Source organism: Malania oleifera, chromosome 2 (assembly GCF_029873635.1).
Source record: "Malania oleifera isolate guangnan ecotype guangnan chromosome 2, ASM2987363v1, whole genome shotgun sequence".
In the NCBI taxonomy this organism is placed as follows: Eukaryota; Viridiplantae; Streptophyta; class Magnoliopsida; order Santalales; family Ximeniaceae; genus Malania; species Malania oleifera.
Window position 1 is genome coordinate 6,529,036 of NC_080418.1, and position 23,023 is coordinate 6,552,058.

At 35.4% G+C, this 23,023-nt stretch overlaps 1 protein-coding gene across 3 annotated transcripts in view; it reads right to left on the reverse strand.

Moving 5' to 3' along the window:
- The window catches only part of LOC131149607 (ABC transporter G family member 31), an 83,009-nt gene that overhangs the window by 54,510 nt on the left and 5,476 nt on the right, over positions 1–23,023 (reverse strand). For all 3 annotated transcript variants that reach the window (XM_058100211.1, XM_058100210.1, XM_058100212.1), the window contains 3 exons: positions 1,819–1,981; positions 574–650; positions 349–493 (listed from right to left, as the gene is read on the reverse strand). In XM_058100211.1, coding sequence (XP_057956194.1) covers positions 349–493; positions 574–650; positions 1,819–1,981 — 385 coding nt within the window. The remainder of the gene's footprint in view (positions 1–348; positions 494–573; positions 651–1,818; positions 1,982–23,023) is intronic.

Consider the following 23,023-nt stretch of genomic DNA (forward strand, 5'->3'; position numbering starts at 1 on the left):
CTTAAGTCTTACATATGATATGAACATTTTTCACAATTATCATTATTTTTCTCCACAATGACATCAATATGTCAGTTGACATCCCCTTTTGAAAGTTTTGACATTTTCATTGACATCAATGTTTAGAAAAGAGGTACAAAGTACAACCAGAAACAAACATCGTCATTATAGAATGCAGCATCCACAATGGTATAAATTACACTAAGACGAAGAAACATAGCTTGCCCATGCTAAACTTGTAAAATAATTGTGCACGGCATAACAATGACAATACGTAATAATGGAGAGAGAGAGAGAGAGAGAGAGATAGAGAGAGAGAGAGAGAGAGAGAGAGAGAGAGAGAGAGACCAGAAGTAACTCTTTTTCTTTGACCACCTGAAACACCCCTTAGCATATCATTACCAACTTTTGTGTCAGCGCACACATCAAGACCAAGAACTTTTAAGATATAATCCGTTGAAACGCTATGCTTTTTACCACTGACAGATGATGCCTGTGAAACAGAATTTGTTTCAAGAACATATTAGACACAGAGAGAGAAGGGAACGAAGTTAATTAGATTAAAATAGTAACCTTCATAAAAGCATCAATTTCTGGACTTGGACGAATGTTTCTTTCCTTCTCTAAACGGGCAAGCTCCTTCATATAACCTGCAAATAACGATGAATCAAAAAAAGGAATTTAATAGTCAGCAAGTAAGCATGCAAAATCAAAATCTCATATCAATCAATAGAAAAGTTAATAGCTTTCACTCATATGTATTTTTATTAGTCTAAAACACCAAATTGTTGACATTTTGACAAGCATTGCTATCATCATCCACCAGTGAAAATAAATTTTATAAACAACTTCAAATCATGGGATTAAAAACTTGAGGAAATAAATTGAGTCAAAAATGCATCTCTACCACAGGGAGAGGAGAGGGAATATAATACTAAGAATCACAAAAAAGATAAAAAATTCGGTCTAGGAAATTGAAAAATAAAAGGGAAAAACGAACATTTAAAATAAATTAAATAATGCATTTTATTAAGAAATTATTATTAAAGCATGCCATACAAAGGAAATGAAAGATAAACTATTGACACGCCCAAAAAGGAAGGGCATATATCATGCTAGGCCATAAGCCAACACTAACAAGAGGAAAAATAATTATTAATGATCCATTATTAAGCCTTGATATGCATTGTTGCCCCACAACCTAACAGCTTCAGCTCTTTGGTAAAGTGGTAATCTAACGCGGTATAAAAGCCATAGTAGGCAAGAGGTCATGGGTTGTTGACTTCTAGTCTTGTTGCCAGCATTACTTGTTTGGTTGTTAAAGATTATCTTATTCCCTATAATGGCCGTTATTATCATTTCTTTCTCTCTCCACCTGCAATCAGGATGCATGTGCACTTAGTGTTAAGGCTTGATATACATTGTTCACACACAACCTAACAACTTCTATTTTTACCTTGTGTTTGGGAAAGACCTTGGATTTGGATTTGTGTATATTTCGACAAAATGTAATAAAATTTTGGGAAAGGCCTTGGATTTGGATTTGTGGTGGGTTTGGACAAAATATAATACAATTTTTGCATTGAATTTTATTCAAATTCATACAAATCCAAACCCAAGGCTCAAAATCCATGTTGCCAAACGGAGCGGTAAGGTAAAAATGGTAATCTAACACCCATGATGATACCTAATCACAATATCTTAAGCGATAATAGAAACCAAAAAATAATCAAAATTTTAAAAAATTAAAATATAAAATAAATTGCAACCAAATCAAACAAAGTCTTTCTTTGGTGCTAAACTAGAAAGTAAACAAACCTGCAAAGCCTTCACTTGCACCTTGACATCTAGCAGCAAAATCCAATGTTTCTCGTACAGTTAGTTCTGCAATATGATTATCTGTTTGGCTTATGTAAGCAGATGTCCTTTGAACGCAAAATTCATCGAGCATATGGCCATTGTACGTAATATTCCCACTTGTCTAAAACAAACAAATGAGCATAGTTTTCATACAGTGGATGGAATTAAGACAAATAATATGCTTTTCTTAACATATCAACTTAATAAACATCACGTTAATTTAGCAAGAGTTAATTAATTCAAAGCAAAGAAAGGAGTAAACAAAATAGAAGTTGCTCAAGCAAAATTCAATTCTGAAAGATTTCATTGCAACCAATAAGTAATAGTATTAAGTAATAGTACAAAAAAATAAATATAACAAAATTTTCTAACTTTTTTTCCTATCCAACCCCCCCAAATGAATCCATAGTGAGGGTTGGCTTTGATTCCAAGTCAGTAGTACCAATCCCTACAGACTATACTAATAGGTCCAAATTCCAATAAACTAACTAGCATTTAGCGTATGTGCATAAGTCTGTACAAACATGCTCCACTATTCCCTACAAGTCATTCAGTTTGATGAAATTATTGTAAGGTCCAAAATAATGCAAAACTGCAGGATTAACTGTTCACCTCCTGATCTGCTAACCAAATTTGGCCCCATCCAATTGTTAAAGGGGCCTGGTCATCAGTCAATTTTTAAAAATATCTCAAAAACAGCTATGAAGAATGGACATGGAGGAGAGTCAGGAGAGAAGTGTCTGATACGACACGTGTCTGAAACATTGACAAATCAAATGTTAAAAATTAAAGACATGACATGGCAAGGATATGGAGATTCGAAAAAAAAAACATGTATATTTTTTGTATGACTGCTTAACACATCTTTAATCGAAATATGCTCCTTCAATCAAGTATAATTGAATTGCATATGATGTTGATGAATATAGTCTGATTGATTTTCAGATTCTTCAAGTTTTTTTTTCCTTTTTGGGTATTGCGATGCAAATTACAAAGTGTCAGACACTTAAGATTTGCCATGTCTTACACATGTCCAGAAACTAAAATATGCCCGAGTGTCAGAAGCATGTTAAGGCTGTATCAGAGAAGTGTCATTTGACCACAAAGTTTATGATAAACTTTCAACCCAAAGCAGTATGAGATAATTGATTTGTATGTGTATATATAAATATATTCACACACACACACATACATACATATATATATATATATATATATATATATATACCCTTCTTTTAAGTTTCTCCTGGCTACAGGTCTTACATAGTCCAACATTCGTGGAAAATAAAGGTAAAAGATGAGGAGTTAAGACCCAAGAGAAGAAAGGTAAAAAAGTGAGAGATGTAAAGACCAAAGAGGTAAGAAAGGGATATGGGACAGTCAGTTCCTTCAAATTTTATTCAATATTTATTCATGTTCACCATCTTCATTTTGCCACCAAGACACCCCTTATGCACTTTAGTTCCTTATATTTTATTCAATCTTTATTCACGTTCCACCATCTTCATTTTTCCACCAAGAAAACCCTTATGCACTTTACAAAACTCAAAAAATAATAATAAAAAATAAAAACAAGAATACGATTATAAGAATCTCAATGACGCCAATCTAGCTGGTAATATATCAAAGCTGATATAATATTTGTCGAAAACTTGAAATACCAAGCATAGTAATATCAAAAATATATATAAAAATATCTACCATACCTCTACCAGATGCATTAATGCAATGATGATATTCCTCTGTTACAGCTTGGCAATGTGAGTTCAAAGCAGCAGAAACAACCTCTACATGCCAGATTAAGGCTGCAAACCTCTCTCCAGACCCAACTTTAGTAGGAACCCCCTCTTGCGCAAGGTTGTGTGTGTGTACCAAGCCTATTTCTATTTATCGGTAACTCAATTCAAGCTTGTTAGGTAACCAAACAAATCCTGGAAAACCAATATGAATGACAACAGCGGCTGCTCTATTAATATGAGAGCAATGAGAGTTAACCCTCTGTCAAGCAATGCTATTAAGTTCTAATTCAGATTTTATAAACAATCCAAAAATCAAAAAAGCTCCAACTAAAAATCTGTCTTGAGGGTAAGATCCCTAACAGGTACCAATTTCAATCCTAGGATCATGGATTCTTCGTGATCGCACAATCCTACATATGTTGTAGAATATTGCTTCCCCACCAACTCCCAATTTGATCTTGCTTTAATAGCTCTTATTTATTGGTACAGCATAGAAAGTGTCGAGTAATTAGGTAAAATGGAAAGCCTAAACTCAATGACAGGTCTACAACAACAACAAAACCAAGCCTTAGTCCCACTAAGTGGGGCCGGCTATATGAATCCTTTTCCGCCAATTTATGCGATCATGGACCATTTCTTTTGATAGATTCAAGGATATTAAATCCTTACTATCTCCTCCCAAGTTATTTTACGTCTACCCCAACGCCCTACCCCTTCTACCGCCCCCCACAATAACTAAGTCACTCTTCCTCCCAAGTGCACTATCTAGCCTACGTTGCAAGTGTAGTATCCCGACCCCGAAAAAAAAAAAATAATAATAATAATAATAATAATAAATAATAAATAATAAATAATGAATAATAAATAAATAAATAAATAAAGAGATATTTTGGAGGAGATATTTTGGAGAAGATATTTTGAAAGGAGATATTTTGAGATATTTGTATATAAATATCTTGGAGGAGATATTTATTTAGATTACTTAAAGGCTATATTAGGTTTTATTCTATAAATTCTCTCATTCTCTCTCTCTCTCTCTCTCTCTAAGATCCTTCGCCGTTCGTCGTCCGTTTCCAAAAACGGAGGGTACTGCGTGGATTAGAAGAGGAAACTCTACAATTTTAGCGGATCGGATCATCGTTTCGGAGATTTTTGTGTCTTTCCCAAAAATCGAGGTAGGGATCTGATCTTAGTTTTGATTGGATATTTGGATAGTAGTAGAAAATATAGTAAGATTATGTTTTGTGATTTTAGGTTTTCGGGATTCTAGGTTGTCAGTTTGGATCATTTCCAAACATAGTTTCGTTTCGAGTTTAAGGTAAGGGGAATTTGATTACAACAGTCATTTTTGGAAAACTAAACCACTAAAAAGCTAGTTTATACTTATATGTATGATTTTACCTGCTTAGTTGCTAAATTCTACCGAGTAGAAATGCCGGTTTTACTATTTTACTATTTTTGGTAAAAACGAGGATTTTGGCGTATGATATCCAAATCTTACGAAAATCACTTATTTGCATTTATATTGTAATAGGAGATGCATGAATCCTTTACTTTTCCTTTCAAATGATGTTTACTGAATTTATATCATTTAGCGGATTTTTAGACTAAACTCGTGTGATATATGTTGAAATGGAAATGTATGAATTTTCTATACTATTGATATAGATTATGGGAACGGAGTTTCAATTTGTTATACTGAGTATGTGGAAAATAGAGGTCGATGATACACCGAGCTGTATTTGTGAAAAGGGGTAAACCGAGTGGATAGGCGCCGGTTTGAACCCAATGGGATTATTACGCAGGTTACTATATTTTGTTATAAATTGTATATATGATAAATGGAACCACAGTTTGCTACTAAAGGAGTTGAAAGATATTCCAGTAATAGTAGTTGAAAGATACTCCAATGTAAGAAGTTGAAAAAGCTTCATTAATGGAGTTGAAAGATACTCCCAATGGCAGGGATATTCCTCAGCTGGAAGGGTACAGTGCAACCATTCATGTTTAAAATCAGTTTGGGTACATAGATGGTCGGCTAGCAGGAGTAATGAAACCACTGGAGACTTAATAAACCAGATGGGGGCAGTCGGACTATATATAGATACTTGACATATGCATGCACAAATAGGGCATTGTTGGAGATATCAGTGCACAACCCGTGCCACGGGGTAAATAGGCAAAACATCTATGACAAGCTAGTAGTTGTTCTAATATTCATATGCATGATTTAAATACTTGATGTGCAGATAAATGTTATACGATACAGTATTATAAACAAATGTTTCAAACGTATGAGTTTGTATGAAAATGTGCATATATGCAGTCACACACTGTTGTAACACTTTCTTCCTTACTGAGAGGTGTCTCACCCTATTATACAACCTTTGTTTTCAAGTCCATCAGTACGTCGATCCTAGTAGCTAAAGGGACTGGGGAGATTATTTTTGGTTAGCTTACGTAAGCATTTGAATCTTGTATTAAACCTAGATGAAAGTCCTTTTTGGAGGGTTGTAATAACAAGATTTATTCTATGTCTGGTTTTATGTAATTGTAGATGTATTAGTAAACTCTGGTATAAGACTAATAGAAATCCCAATGGATGTTTATGTTTTTCCGCGACATTTACATCGAAATTATGTATGATTTATACCCGTATGTCCCGGGTTAGGGCGGGTTGTTCGTGCATGTTTATTAGATACAGGTATTTCGTATGTTCGGTAGCCACCTGGGTCCGTGTAAAGGGTCGGGTCGTTACAGCAAGTGTCCATACCATCTGAGTCGTCCCTCCCTAATCTTATCTTCTATAGGAGCTACACCTAACTTACCACAAATATGTTCCTTCCTTAATTTATCTTTTAATGTTATACCACTCATCCATATAAACATTCTCATCTCAACAACTTTTACTTTTTGGATATTATGTTTCTTCATTGCCCAACATTCCGATCCATATAGCATAGCTGGTCTTACAGCGGTCCTATAAAACTTCCCTTTCAATTTTAAGGGTATTCCACGATCACATAGCACACTTGAAACACTTTTCCATTTTACCCAACTTGCTTTAACTCTATACATTACATCATCTTCAATTTCTCCTTCAGCTTGCATAATAAATCCAAGGTATCAAAATCTACAAGTGTTATTTATTTCTTCATCATCAAGTTTAACTTTATCTCCAATATTCCTTCTATCATTACTAAAATTATATTTCATATACTCTGTTTTATTTCTACTTATCCTAAAGCCTCTAGATTCCAAAGTTTCTCTCCATAATTCTAACTCAACCTCTACTTCGTCCCTAGTTTCGTCAATTAATACAATATCATCTGTAAACAATATACACCATGGAACCTCCTTTTGAATACTCTAGTCAATTGATCCATCACTAAAGCAAAATAATAAGGACTCAAAGCAGATCTTTGATGTCCACCTACGGTAATTGGAAATTCTCTAGTCTCTCCATCTATAGTCCTTACACTAGTCATTACTCCATCCTACATATCCTTAATGACATCAGCATACCTACAACATACACCCTTTTTTTCTAAAACCCACCATAGAACTTCCCTAAGTATCCTATCATATGCTTTCTCAAGGTCAATAAATATCATATGCAAGTCCCTCTTCTTTTCCCTAAACTTTTCCATTAATCTTCTTAAAAGATAAATAACTTCTGTGGTAGATCTCCCAGGCATAAAACCAAATTGATTTTCTGAGATCTTCGTTTCTAACCTTAATCTTTGTTCAACTACCCTTTCCCATAGTTTCATTGTATGACTCATAAGTTTAATTCCACGATAATTATTACAATTTTGAATATCTCCTTTATTTTTGCATATAGGTATTAAAGTATTTTTCCTCCATTCATCTAGCATTTTCTTAGTTTTTACAATTGTATTAAATAAATTAGTTAACCATACAATTCCGTTATCACCCAAGCATTTCCAAACTTCAATTGGGATGTTATCTAGTCCCATAACTTTCCCATTTTTCATCTTTTTTAGTGCAAACTTAACTTCGTTAACTCTAATTTTGCGAATAAATCATATACTTTTTGTCTTTTCCTCATTTGACAATTCTAAGTTTAAGCCTTCTATTTGGTTTTCGTTAAACAACTTACTAAAATAACTTCGCCATCTTTCTTTAATATCTTCGTCCTTAACCAAGGCAATATCATCCTCACTTTTTATACATTTTACATTTCCTAAGTCCTTGCTCTTCCTTTCTCTAGCTTTAACAAGTTTAAATATATCTTTTTCCCCTTCTTTTGTACCTAATCTATCATACAAACTATTAAAAGATCTATATTTAGCTTCACTAACGGCCCTTTTTGCATCTTTTCTTGCCTCTTTATATTTTTCAAAGTTATCTCTGTTTCTACATTTTTGCCATGTTTTATACCAAATTCTTTTTTGTCTTTATGATTTTTTGTACATCTTTGTCCCACCACCAACTCTCTTTTCTATTCAAGAATCTTCCCCTTGATTCACCTAAAATCACTTTTGCTATCTTTTTAAAAGAGCTAGCTAATCTATCCCAAAGAGTATTTGTACCTATCCCATCCTCTATGGTCCAATCCCCATCTTTGATCATTTTATCTTTAAATTTTATTATATTTTCTCCTTTTAGGTTCCACCATCTAGTTCTCCTATACTGGCTTATTTTATCCTTTTTCTTCTATTTTTAATACAGATATTTAACACTAAGACTCTATGTTGTGTGGTTAGGCTTTCACTTGGAATAACTTTACAATCCTTGCACGATACACGATCTATCCTCCTAGTTAAAAAAAAAAACTATTTGACTTCTATTTTGTCCACTTTTAAAGGTTATTAAGTGTTCTTCTCTCTTCTTAAAGCAAGTATTCATTATACTAAAATCATATGACATAGCAAAGTCTAAAATCATCTCCCCCAGACTCATTTTTGCCTCCATATTCATACCCTCTACGTATCCTCTCATAATTTTTATTATCTCTTCCAACGTGTCCATTCAGATCTCCTTTAATAAATATTTTCTCAGTCCCTAGTATGCCTTGTATAATGCTATCCATATCTTCCCAAAATTGCCTCTTAAGATTTTCTACTAAGCCAACTTGAGGAGCATAAGCACTAATGATATTTATTATCTCTTGTCCTAATACCATCTTGATTTTTATAATTCTATCATTTACTCTAGTTACATCCACAACGCTATTTTTAAGTTTTTGTCTATAATAATGCCTACTCCATTCTTATGTTTTTCTTTTCCAGTGTACCAAAGTTTAAATCCTGATTAATCGATTTCTCTAACTTTCTCTCCCACCCACTTAGTTTCTTGAAGGCAAATGATAGGTCTCTCCCTCTATTTATAATATATGTAAGTACAATACGATAATTGGAATGACCATAATACCCTTAGTAACTCACACTTATTACTAACAAACTCAACACATAATAATAATGCTAAAAGACTAAATAACCATTAACACTTCCCCTCAAGCTGGAGCATATGATACTTGCTACAAATGAATTTCACACGAGCAACTCCTAAGGCTTTAGTGAACAAATCAGTAAGCTGAAACTCAAACTTCATGAGTTATCGTAATGAGCTTCTGTACAAGTTTCTCTCAAATAAAGTGGCAATCAACTTCAATGTGCTGTGTCCGCTCATGGTAAATAGGGTTGGAGGCAAATGAATAGCAGCTCGATTATCACACATCAACTCCATAGGTTGAGAATGTGGAAAACCTAGTTCTTTCAACATATTCTTTAGCCAAACAAGTTCACATGTAGTGTGCGTCATAGCCCTATACTCTGACGCAGCACTCTCGACCTAGCAACCACAGTTTGTTTCGTACTTTTCCAAGACACCAAATTATCACCGACAAAGATATAATACCCGGTTGTGGATCTTCGATCGGAAGGTGATCCGACCCAATCTGCATCTATATATCCCTGAATATAAGTGTGGCCCTGATCCTAATATAAGAGACCTCTCCCTAGTGCACCTTTGAATATCTCAAAATGCAAATTACTACATCCCAATGACTTGTTCTCGAGGAATCAAGAAACTAACTCACAACACTTGTTGTGAAGGATATATCTGGTCAAGTGACTATGAGATAATTCAACTTTCCAACAAGTCTCCGGTATCAACCTGGGTTAGGCACCAAATCACCCATATCGGGCATTAACTTATTGTTGGGATCCATGGGTGTATCAATAGGTTTGGATCCCAACAACTCCGACTCATCTAAAAGATCAAGAACATATTTCCTTTATGATAAGACAGTTCCCATGCGAGATCTTGATAAGAAGTACTTTAATGGTCCCAAGTCTTTGGTCTGAAACTTACTCCGTAGAAAAAGCTTTAGGTCATAGATGCCACGATCATCATCACCAGTGATCACAATGTCATCCACATATACAATAAGAAAAATATTGCCCGATGGAGTATGACGATACAAAGTGATCTACTGCACATCGATGAAGGCCAAACTCAAGTACTACAGCACTAAAACGGCCAAACCATACTCTTGGAGATTGTTTTAATCCATACAATGATGTCTTGAGCCGACATACTAATCCTGACTCCCACGGAGCAACAAACCTAGGGGGTTGCTCCATATATACCTCCTCATGAAGATCACCATTTAGGAAAGCATTCTTCACATCTAACTGATGTAGAGGCCAATGACAAGCGGTGGCTAAAGAAATGAACAAACGTACTGAGGCAAGTTTAGCAACCAGGGAGAATGTGTGTGAATAATCCAAACCATACACCTGAGTATACCCCTTAGCAACAAGGTGAGCCTTCAAACGAGCCACAGAACCATCAGGATTGACTTTCACGTTGTACACTCGGCAACAACCAACCACAGACTTATTGGGACCAAGAGGTACCAAATCCCAAATATCATTATCATGTAGTGCACGCATCTCTTCAACCATTGCCATCCTCCACCCAAAATGGATAAGGCTTCAAAAATAGATCTTGGAAGAGCAACAGAAGACAAAGTACTAACAAAACGGGAATAAGAGGGTGACAAGAAATCATAACATACAATATTAGAGATCAGATGTTGGGTACAAGTGGGTTTACCTTTTCGAACAGCTATTAGAGGATCAACATCATGAAAAATAAGATCCTCCGACGAGCGAACCAAAGGCATAATAGTAGAAGCTGGAGGATGCACTTCCCTCTTAAGTCATCGTTTGTATACCCACAAATTGGGATGATTCAAGCGACGAGAAGGACTCAAACTTGATGAAGATGTAGGAGGATTAGGCACAAATACTAGGTTTAGATCTGGAAGGCAAGGCAGAGGAAGGGACTCATCAAGGTCAACAGAACTCAAGGAATCAGAGTAGTTTGGTGTAGAATCAAAGGGGTGACATCAGTAGAGATCAAGAATCAGTGTAAAGTATGACTATAACATCGATATCCCTTTTGAGTATAGGAATAGCCCAAAAAAAATACATTTGATCGCACGAGGATCCAACATATCCATTCGTGGAGATAACTGATGGAGAAAGGACACAACCAAATATACGAGGAAGGGAGAACAAAGGAACCTTAAGAAAGGTAACTAAATATAGGATTTTACCACCAAGGACAGCAGATGGCATTTTATTGATAAGGGAGCAAGCTGTGAGCACAACATCACTCCAAAAGACTTTGGGGACATTCATTTGATACAATAGGGTACGAGTGAATTCAAGAATATGTCTATTTTCCCACTCTTCAACTCCATGTTGTTGTGGAGTGTGGGCACAAAAAGACTAATGGATCATACCAAAGTTAGTCATATAAGTACTGAATTGGGTACTAAAGTACTCCATAGCATTATTCTTATTATGTGTTAAGAGTTTTGTTAGCAATAAGTGTAAGTTAGTAAGGGTATTATGGTTATTCCTATTATACTTACACATTATAAATAGAGGGAGAGACCTATCATTGAGTTTTAGGTCTTCCATTTTACCCAATTACTCAACATGGTGTCAAAACTGGTTACCAAAAGGTCCTGGGTTCTAGTGTTGACCGCGTTTATTGTGTGGTGTTTAAAAAAATTGTGTTCCCTATCATGGGTGTTATATTGCATGTTTATCTCTCCATGTGTTGTCGGGCTACACATGCAGGGGAGTGTTAAAACTTGATATACATTGTTGGCCCACAACCTAATAGCTTAAACTTTTAGGTAAAGTGGTAATCGAACAGAAAGAAATATTTTTTATTGGTACAACATAGAAAGAAACTCTTCCACGTCACTTTATTAATACCAAATTTCCTTTATTATTTTATGGTCTTATCTTCTTAGAGCATTGATTTCCACTCTCATCAGTCAAAGCTTTTTTTCCATTTTCTTCCTAGGTCTCTTAAACTTGCTCTCACCCACTCTTACATATCAATTCTTCTTTCTTCTCTTATTTCATTAAAACTTTATATATTTTTCCTCCCTTATTTAAAGAGTAAGGTGTAACAAAGAGTAAATTTTTGCCACTTGATTCAATATAACTTAATAAAAAGAGCAAATCCGTAACTCTCACTATGAGGTGTGGGTCATATGAATTCTTTTTTCTTCATTTAATGTTATTGTCAGTCCATAAAATTCACGCATGCAATTAAAAAGCATCATAAAAAATAATTTAATTCTCCTAGCTTTTATGTTGTTTTAGGTTTTGTGTCACGGTCCCACATCGGATGTATACTAAGGAAATCTTGGGCTTACAAGGATGGTTTGGACTCCAACTATGTGAGGCACCTTTTATTGAACAAATTCGTGAGGCAAGTGGGCCAAAGCAGACAATACCTCACTAGAGTTGGGTCCAAGACCATTACATTTGGTATCAGAGCTACCCCGGGGGTACTATGATGTGGGTGGATCCTACACAGAGGTGTAAGCCACTCTGACGAGGCCGTCAGAGATCGGACGGGAGAGCCTGTCACAATCCCACATCATATGTGTACTAGGGAGATCTTGGACTTATAAGGATGGTTTGGACTCCAACTATGTGAGGCACCTTTTATAGGACAAATTTGTGAGGCTAGTGGGCCAAAGCGGACAATCACTCATTGGAGTTAGGTCCAGGACCGTTATACTCTGCAAATTGCTTCAAAGTTCAAATCCTTAGAATGATGCTAGGAATTGACACCACTTAAGCTTTTAAATGGTATTTTCCAGCATTAGAACCTTATAATCCTATGATCTGATTTTACAGTCTGATTTCAAAAACCTCCCAATGATTCAAAGTTAGGAACTCAACTTTCACAACATTATTCTCATGCATAGCATGATCCACAATAGAAGAGGAAGCTAAACAAAAAAGATAAAGTTAAAATATTGGGACTGTTTGACTTGAGCTCATAAATTCTCATCAGCTACACAAGAAAAGAATGACACAGTTGACACTACTATACAAAATTCTATTGAGTTCATTGAGCTCAGAGAAATACCAATTCAGCTGACAGATCTAAAAAATGCCCAGGCTGACAAAATAATTTATTTGCCAAAAAATAAAAATGAATTTCCAAAATCTAAAAAGCAAACAAAATAACATTCCTTGAACAATGAAACCAAGAAATTAGTCACAATAGTTGATTTTATGCTTCAAACTTCTTCGAATCAAAATTAGAATTTAAGACTAGAAAAATGGAGCACTAACTAGAGACAACTTTGAGATTTCATGAAAATATTTCAACAAGCTTTGAAGCCATTGAATGAACTACTATTACATGATAGTTATGCTATGACAGTAATAACTCTGACATAATTCTTTGTTTTTGGTTGAAAATTTGAAGTTATAGAATAGAGATGATTGTTGATTCAAAGGATTCGGATCAATTGGAACCTTACTTAAAAAAGATTGTGACTGCCATGAGGAAAAAAAATAAATTCTTTTTAGGAAAAAATAAGACACATTAAGAGAGAGAGAGAGAGAGAGAGAGAGAATCATGAATTCTTACCAAATTCACTTAGGTTAAGTCGTCAAGGGAAGAGACCCAGTCAGTATCAGAGGGAAAGGGTTAATAAGTTAGTACAAAAAAATAAGATTAGATTAGCAACTTGGAATATAGGGACTCTTACGGGAAAAAGTATAGAAATAGTGGAAATAATGTGCAAAAGGAAAATTAACTTAATCTGTCTTCAAGAGACAAAATGGGTAGGGTAGAAAGTTAGAGAAATTGAAAAAATCAGGATTTAAACTGTGGTACGCTAGTAGGAAAAAGATAAAAATGGGGTGGGTATTATTGTTGACAAATGCCAAAAAGATAATGTAGTAGATGTTGTTGTTGTAGTAGATGTTAAAAGAATAAGAGATAAGATCAATAAAATCAGAATAGCTTTAGGCTTGGAGATCCGAGATAGTGAACGTCATTAATGTGTATGCTCCCCAAATAGACTTAGCAGAAAATCTTAAAAGCCAATTTTAGGAGGATATGGATAGTATTATACAAGAGATACCAATGTCTGAAAAGACATTCATAGGAGCTTATTTGAATGGTCACGTTGGAAAGGATAATATATGTTGTGAGAGGATACATGGAGGTCATGAATATGGAGATAAATATGAGGCCGGTAATACAATCTTAGATTTTGACATGTCTTACGATTTGGTTATATTGAAACTTGCTTTATAAAAAGAGGAACACTTAATAACCTTCAAGAGTGGGTATAATAAAAGCTAAATAGATTTATTATAGTCTATCTTGTAAGGATTGTGAAGTTATTCCAGGTAAAAGTTTGGCAACTCAGCATCGAGTTTTAGTATTAGATATACATGTTAGTGGAAAAGAAGGAGTAGCATTAATCAACGCAAGAGAATTAGATGGTGGAACTTGAAGGGAGATAATATAGTAAAATTCAACAATAAAATGAACAAGGAGTGTGATTGGATGGTAGGGGTTAAGGTTGATGCAAATACTATTTGAAATAAAATGGAAAATTCTATTGTAAAGATAGCAAAAGAGGTTTTAGGCGAGTCCAAAAGAAGATATTCAGGTAGTAAAGAAAGTTGGTGGTGGGATCAAGAAGTCCAAAATCCATTGAGACAAAAAGAAATTAGTATAAAATATGGAAAAATTGTAGAAATTAGAAAATCTTGAAAAATATAAAGAAACAAGAAAAAATGCAAAAATGACTATTAGTGAAGCTAAACATACAAAAGAAGGAGAGAATACATTTATAAACTTGGTAGAGCTAGAGAAAGAAAATGCAAAGATGTAGGTGATGTAAAATGTATAAAGGACGAGAATGATAATGTCTTAATTAGAGAAGAAGACAAAAAAGAGAGGTGGTGATACTTTTATAAGTTTTTTAATGAAAACCAAAATGAAAGATTGAACTTGAAAGTGACAAATGAGTGGACGACTAAAAATAGGAGATTTTTTCTCAAAATTAGAGCCCTTGAAGTTAAGATGACATTAAGAAACATGAAAAGTGACAAATCAATAGGACTAGATTAAATATCAATTAAAGTTTGGAAATGTTTAGGGGATAAAGGAATTATTTGTAAACAAATCTATTCAACACTACTATAAAAACTAAGAAAATGCCAAAAGAATGGAGGAAAAGTACGTTAGTACCTTTGCATAAAAACAAAGGCGATATCCAAAACTGTAATAACTATGGTGAAATTAAGATTATGAGTCATACAACAAAATTATGGGAAAGGATAATTGAACATAGAATAAGATTAGAAACGAAGATTTCAAAAAATCAATTTAGTTTTATGTCTGGGAGATCAACAACAGAAGCTATTTATCTTTTAAGAAGTTTAATGGAAAAGTTTAGGAAGAAGAAGAGGGATTTACATATGGTTTTTATTGACCTAAATAAAGCTTATAATAAAGTACCTAGGGAAGTTCTTTGGTGGGTCTTAGAAAGGGAGCGTGCAGTAGATATACAGAGGTAATTAAGGTTATGTATGATAGCGTAGTGACTAGTCTTAGGACTATAGAGGAGAATCTAGAGATTTTCCAATCACAGTAGGTGTACATCAAGGTTCTACTTTGAGTCCTTATCTTTTTCCTCTAGTGATAAATCAACTGAGTAAGAGCATTCAAAATGAGGTTCCATGGTATATGTTGTTTGTAAATGATATTGTCTTGATTGATAAAACTAGGGGCAAAGTAGAGGCTAGGTTAAAATTATGGAAAGAAGCTTTGGAATAAAGTGTTGATCTTGGTGCCTCCTCGGGCTGTAAGGGATCAACCATCTCAGCAAGAAGTTTGGAGATAGAGTTTTCCTTTTCCAGAACCCCAATTTATGGTTCTTGGTCTAGATAACTTGGTTCTCCAAATTTTTGCTTATCCTTGTTCTTTTGAGCAATGGAGGCTGCCATTGATTCAACCCTCTAGGTTTGGGTTGGTCTTTGAGTGTGCTGCCTCTTGTTGAGATGGAGAAAAGAGTCACTACCTCTGAAGGACGCTTGCATTGATATAGGTGGAATAAAGATCCTTAAGCTCTATGCCTAGTGCACAGCAGAACTAATGAAAGAAGGGATAGCACCATAGAACTCTTCAATGATTATGAATATGAAAACATCAAGATTCAACACTTGCAATATCTGCAACTGCCTGTAATCTTGAAGGTTTATCCACCAAATTCTTAGTCTTCCAACAAATTTAGAAACAATCCTTCCAATGACCTCTTTGAGGGTAATCCCTTCTTTCATTAGTTCGAATGTTCTCACATCCAACCCATTAACAAGGAGTGTTACCCGATAACATCAACAGAAGAAGAAGTTCGCAACCCCTATTCTATCCAAGAATCGTTATCAACACAATTCAAGAAAGGAAACTATGTTTCACCTTCTGCTCCAGTCTAGGTACTAGCTGACAAATACTCAAGGCCAACATGTAGCTTCCTAAAACCAAGCATTCTCCCAAAAGAAAAATGGATCTTTCCTTTGCATTTGATGAGGAGATCTTTCCTTTTCTTTAAGATAAGCATAAATAAGACAGAATATATGAAATGTAATTTCAGTTTTGGTAGGAGGAATGTTGGAGACAAAGTTAAACTTGATGATGAAGAAACAAATAGCACTTGTAGAATTTGATACCTTGAATCTATTATGCAAGCTGAAGGAGAAATTGAAGATAATGTAATGCATAGAGTTAAAGCAGGTTGCGTAAAATGGAGAAGTGCTTCAAGTGTACTTTGTGATCATAGAATACCCTTAAAATTAAAAGGGAAGTTTTATAGGACGACTATAAGACCAGTTATGCTATATGGATCTGAATGTTGGGTGACGAAGAAACTGAATATCTAAAAAGTAAAAGTTGTCAGGATAAGAATGCTAAGATGGATGAGTGGCATAACACTAAAAGATAAATTAAGGAGTGAACATATTCACTGTAAGTTAGGCGTAACTCCTAAAGAAGATAAGATAAGGGATGGTATGGACACTTGCAACGTTGGCCACATGGTGCACCAGTGAGGGTGAGTGAATTAGTTACTGTGGGACTTAAGGCTTGGTTTTGTTGTTGTAAGGAGTAAAAATAGAGATACGATTAAACTTCATAATCAAGAGATTAATAGCTCTTGTAAATTTAGATATCTTAGATCTATTATGCAAGCTGAAGGAGAAATTGAAGAAGATGCAGTATGTAGAATTAAAACAAGTTGATTAAAACAATTTGGTTAAAATGAAGGAGTACGTCAAGTGTGTTGATCTTAAAATACCCATAAAATTAAAAGGAAAGCTATATAAGACAGCTATAAAAAGGCCAGCTACAATTTATAGTTTAGAATGTTGGGCAACTAATAAACAACATGTGCAAAAGATAAAAGTTGCTAAGATGCGAATGTTAAGGTGGATGAATAGTTTAACATTAAATTATAAAGTAAGAAATGAGCATATACATGATAATTTAGGCATAGCACTAATTGGAAACAAGGTAAGGGAGGAGTGGCTTAGATGGTTTGGGCATTTGAAAAGCAAGTCTAGTAGAGCACCTGTAAAGAGGAGTGAGTTAGTTATTCTTTCTAGCATGAAAAGGGATAGGGTGTTGTGATATGTGGCTCACATACTAAGTGGAAAGAATGCACAAAGGAAAAGCATGAAGGAAATCAGGGTGCAACCGAGCAAGCTGTCGATGGTAGCCCTATAACGGTCAACGGTTTGGCTTGGGATACCCAACGCAGATTTCAAATTTGAATAAGGGGACGTTAATTTGGTTGGGGTTTGGAGGGAAAACCTCTGGGAACTTTATATATACGTTGTCTCATATGTATATGTAAGGTTGGTTATACAAGGTTGATGTATTGTTCATGTAATTTAGACAAGAAGATGGTGAATCTTTGTCGTTTGCTCCCGTGGATGTAGGCATTGCGAAACCACGTAATTCCTTGTGTATTTATTGTTATTGCTTTCACATATTTGCTGTGGTTGTGGATTGTTGTGTCTACTCATCATTAAGTGTTGCATTGTGTGTTTGATCCTACATATATATTCCACTGTGCAATTCGTTTTTTCACAACAAATTGGCATCAAAGCATTGTTGTGATGGCCTCTGTAACTTCGTCTGCGAAATTTGACGTTGTCAAGTTTGATGGAACCGGGAATTTCGGTTTGTGGCAAAGAAGGGTGAAGGATCTCTTAGCACAGCAAGGGATGGTGAAGGTTTTACACGTAATTCAACCGAAAAGCATGGATGAAGCAAGTTGGAATAAATTGAGGGCAAAGGCAGTATCAACCATCCGACTTTATTTGGCTGATAATGTGTTGTATCACGTCATGGATGAGGATTCTCCGGCAGCAATTTAGCGAAAACTGAAAAGCCGATATATGTCTAAGGGTTCGTCAAAATCTGAAAATATAGTGGAAGGAGACTCAAGGAGCAATGATGATGATATGCTATATGTTTCATCGAGTTCAGAGTGCCTCACGAATTCTTGGATCCAAGATTCCAAATGCTCTTATCACATGACAGCAAATAGAAAATGGTTCAACACCTACGGGTCAGTTAATATTGGTTCAGTTTTGATGGGAAATGATATTTCATGCAAAATAATTGGTATTGGAAATGTTAAAATCAAAATGTATGATGTTGTTGTGAGAACCTTATGTGATGTAAGACATGTACCGGATCTAAGGAAGAATGTAATTTCATTTGACACTTTAGATTGTAACAGATCTAGTTACAAGTCTGAAAGTAGGGAAATGAACGTGTGTGAAGGCAACTTGATGGTGATGAAAGGACAAAAGGTAGCGAGAAACATCAATGCATTGCAGGGTTTCACAGTTGTAGGTGGAGCTGCAACTCTAGAATCTAAGTCAACTGTTCTATGGCATATGTGGTTAGGGCATATGGGTGACAACATGTATTTAGATGTTTGAGAATCGGTGATGATAGCATCACGGGATAGACATATGCATTTCGTGGGTTTATCATGAAAGGTCTTGGTGTATCTCATGTGGCACAAGTCTGAGGTGTTTGTCAAATTTAACTTGTGGTTGAGGTGGAAAACCATATCGGGAGAGAGATCCTCATGTTAGACATTGGGATTGAGTACGCTGGCTCAATTCAAGGAGTTTTGTGAGCAAGGCAAGTTATATGCAGAGCTTGGAGGGAACTTCTTGGTGAAACCAATGAGTATGGCGCATTTCTCGTCTGACCGATCGCCAAAGGTATCACTAGATGGGAGAGTTGCAGGAGAATTGTGGGCAGGTTTTGTGGTAAACTGCTCGGATTTGAGTGGATATCCACAGGAGCACGTTTCTAGTGAGGTGGGATCTAGGCTTGGTGTTATGTCCAGACAGTACATCTTTCTAGGGTATAAGAAAGGTGGGTTCAAACTATGCGATCCTGTGGCAAACAAGGTGGTGGTCAATGGAGACATGGCTTTTGGTGAGGAAGTCATGGGGCGGCGTACTCAGATAAAGGAAGAGAAACAAATACCAAAAAATTGTAACAGCAGCAAACATGTGGTTCAGGTGGAGTTAGATACTCAAGGCAGAAATGCAAGGAGTTCTATCTCGGGTCAGCAGAGTATAAATGAGAATTTGATAGTGAAGCTACAGACTCAGGGCAAAGATGACATTGTTCATATTGCAGGGAGTTTCAGCTCAGGAGTCCAGCAGAATCCCGGTGGGCCTAGGTGCACTATCAAACCACCACTCAAGTATAAATTTGGCATTCTAGCGTTTTATGCATTCATTACTACTAACAGCAAGGTTCCTACTATTTTCCAAGTTGCAATGCACAACAAAGGGAAAAATAGATAGATGAGTGTTATGGTGGAGGAAATGGAAGTATTGCATAACAACAAGGTGTGGGAGTTGGTGGAACTTCCAGGATGAAAGAGGGTGATAGGATGCAAGGGAGCGATGTATCTATAGTTTGTGAATGACATGTTATTGGCTAGGAAGGCTTTGACTGAGGCTAATCAGTTGAGAACTCTGTTGAAAGGTTTTGACATGAAGGTTTTGGGCACGGCCAAGAAAGGTCTTAATTTAAAGATTCGCATAGACAGAGCTGCATGGAGATTAGTGTTATCTCAGGGTGGCTTTGTGGACAGGGCTAAAGGGAGATTGACGTTACCTCAGGGTCGTTTTGTGGAAAAAACTATAGGGAGACTTCGTTTGTCATCTTAAGGGGGTTATGTGAAGAATCAATGTAAAATATCTACCGCTCCGTACCCAAGGATGGACATTGATGTCAGAGATATGTTAAAGGTCCCCCATGCTGGTGCAATGGGGTGTTTCGGCAAACAACAGAGTGGTCTGTCAGTTGTGAGATTTGTTGAAGACTATGTAGGGGGCTTTGATGGTAAAAGGTTTACAGAAGATTTTGTGTTTACTATTGTGGGAATGCCTTGTTGGAAGCTCAGGGCGTAGTCTCAGGTTGTTACATCTACAACTGAATCAAGGTTCTTGGCAAAAGCTGAAGCTGCCACAGGCAAGTTCAAGGTCAAGGTGGAGCAACGGGTTCATGTTTTTAGTTTCTCCTAAGGGGTGCATGTTCGCCAAGGTGGAGATTGTTGTGATATGTGGCTCACATACCGAGTGGAAAGCACGCACAAAGGGGGAAAGCATAAAGGAAATTAGGGTGCAGCAAAGCAAACCGTCGATGGCAGCCTTGTAACTGTTGACAGTTTGGAGTAGTGTCTGAATTAATTTTCATTCTATCTGAAACCATCAATGGTTTGGCTTGGGATAGCCAGCGCAGATTTCAAATTTGAATAAGGGGACATTAATATGGTTGGGTTTTGGAGGGAAAACCTCTAGCAACTTTATATATACATTGTCTCAGATGTATATGTAAGGTTGGTTGTACAAGGTTGATGTATTGTTCATGTAATTTGGACAAGAACATGGTGAATCTTTGTCATTTGCTCCTGTGGATGTAGGCATTGCCGAACCACGTAACTCCTTGTGTATTTGTTATTATTGCTTTCATTTATTTGTCGTGGTTGTGGATTGTTCTACATATTCATCATTAAGTGTTGCATCGTGTGTTTGATCCTACACATATATTCCGCTGTGCAATTCGTTTTTTCACAACATAGGGGTAGGCCTAAAATAACTTGGAATGAGGTATTGAGGAAGGATTTAACAGCCCTTAATCTAATAAAGGAAAATGCTTTTGATCGAATGAATTGGCGGAAAAGAATTCATGTACCCAACCCTACCTAGTGGTATTTAAGGCTTGTTGTTGTTGGTGGTGGTGAGAAAAAGAGAGAGAGAGAGAGGGATTATAACCAATGCGAGGATTCAAAATTTCCCAAAAATTAAAAATAAAACAAAAAATAAACAAAGAAAAAATAACAAAAGTACGCCCTTCCCATTGTAATTCACCATATACTTCAAATTTTCTAGTTCCCTCTAACCCTTCTTTGCCCTAGTTTTATCACTACCAAGCCAAATCTTGTTACCTCCACAACTGGAGGTCCACAAACCCAATTTATCCATCAAAAGCTGGGCCTGAAGATCCTTCCCAGAAATCTCCTCTACCAGGGTGGGCAAAATTTCATCATTACCCATTATCTTTTAATAATGAAATATTAATAATAGTGCCAAGCATGCAAAATGCAAGGTTTCTTTATACTAACCTATCTTTCTTTCTGACTTGTACTATACTACAAATTTTGCACCATTTTCTTTCATAGAACATGATCTATAAAGATGGTTAGACTATGCCCTAAATAAATAAGTTGGTTATATTTTGTAACTAAATAAAGAAGTTGCCTGTTTCAAGAATGTGGATATTCGGTATGGATTTTGGACCGAATAACTGAACATAAGCATATTTGAATAAGAATTTGACTCTGCGTTGCCTAGGAAGCAGCATAGCTTTAAATAAATACCATTTATAAATTTTCAATCCAGTTTTTCTTAAAAGTTTTTCTAATAGACAAGGATCCACTGAGTAAACACCTGGATGCATGGTTTTGATTCATTAACCGCCAATGCTGACAAATTTTTCAAAAGTAGTCCGCTATGCATGCAGCAGTGTCTGGATCACTAAAATAGGCAAGTAAAATAATAATTTCTTCACATTTTTCTATGCTATTATGAAGATCATTAAGCTTAATGAGTGCTAGAAGTGCCAAATACATTTAAGTAGATATTAAATTTAACTAAATTTTACAAGGATTACATCAAATAGTTAAGAGGTTTATCAATTATCAGCTCAGATGTTCAGACCCAAAACTAGATTGATAGGTGACCATTGACCACCATTTTGGAATTTGGATAATTTTATATATCAATGAACTTTTTAGTTTGAGGCACTTGACTGAGTTGTGTACTACACAGTAGAGGCACCAGTCGCACAGAAAAAATTTCACAGCTCGTGTGTGTCCCCAAAAAATAGGGTAGATTATGGGTGCATTTGTAGCTTTCCTTCCTAAGCTTAAATTCTTAATGTCTTCATGCCTTCTCTCTTGAATCTTGATAAATGAATTAGGGACTGCATTGGGAATATTAACAATATTAATTTAAAAATGAAATATTTCTTGGAGCCGCTTTTTGTTCAATTTTTGTTGTTGGGCACAAATTGCATTACTTTTACAACCTACTGCACTAATTCAAAATTTTGAGTTGCCATTGGTATCATGGTCATAAATTATACAGAAACAAAAACCCTGAAGTTAAGAAGTTCAAAAAAAAAAACTGAAAACAATCATCATGGTTAATATTTTTTAAAACACTAAAACGCCTTAAAAGCTTAATTGAATGCATGTTCATTTTTGTCCTTGAAACAAATAACATTAAAAAATATGATTTGAAAATGAAAACCAATATGAATTAGAAAATATTATAATACTACACCAATTTTATTTAATTATATTTTTAAACTCACATTTAGTACCCCAAGAATAAATGCATACATACATACTGAATGACATTTATTATTTCTTCAAATGTTGAAAAAAATTTTGATTTTTTTCATTCTAATTATATTTAAATTCACGGGTCCATTTTATTTAACTT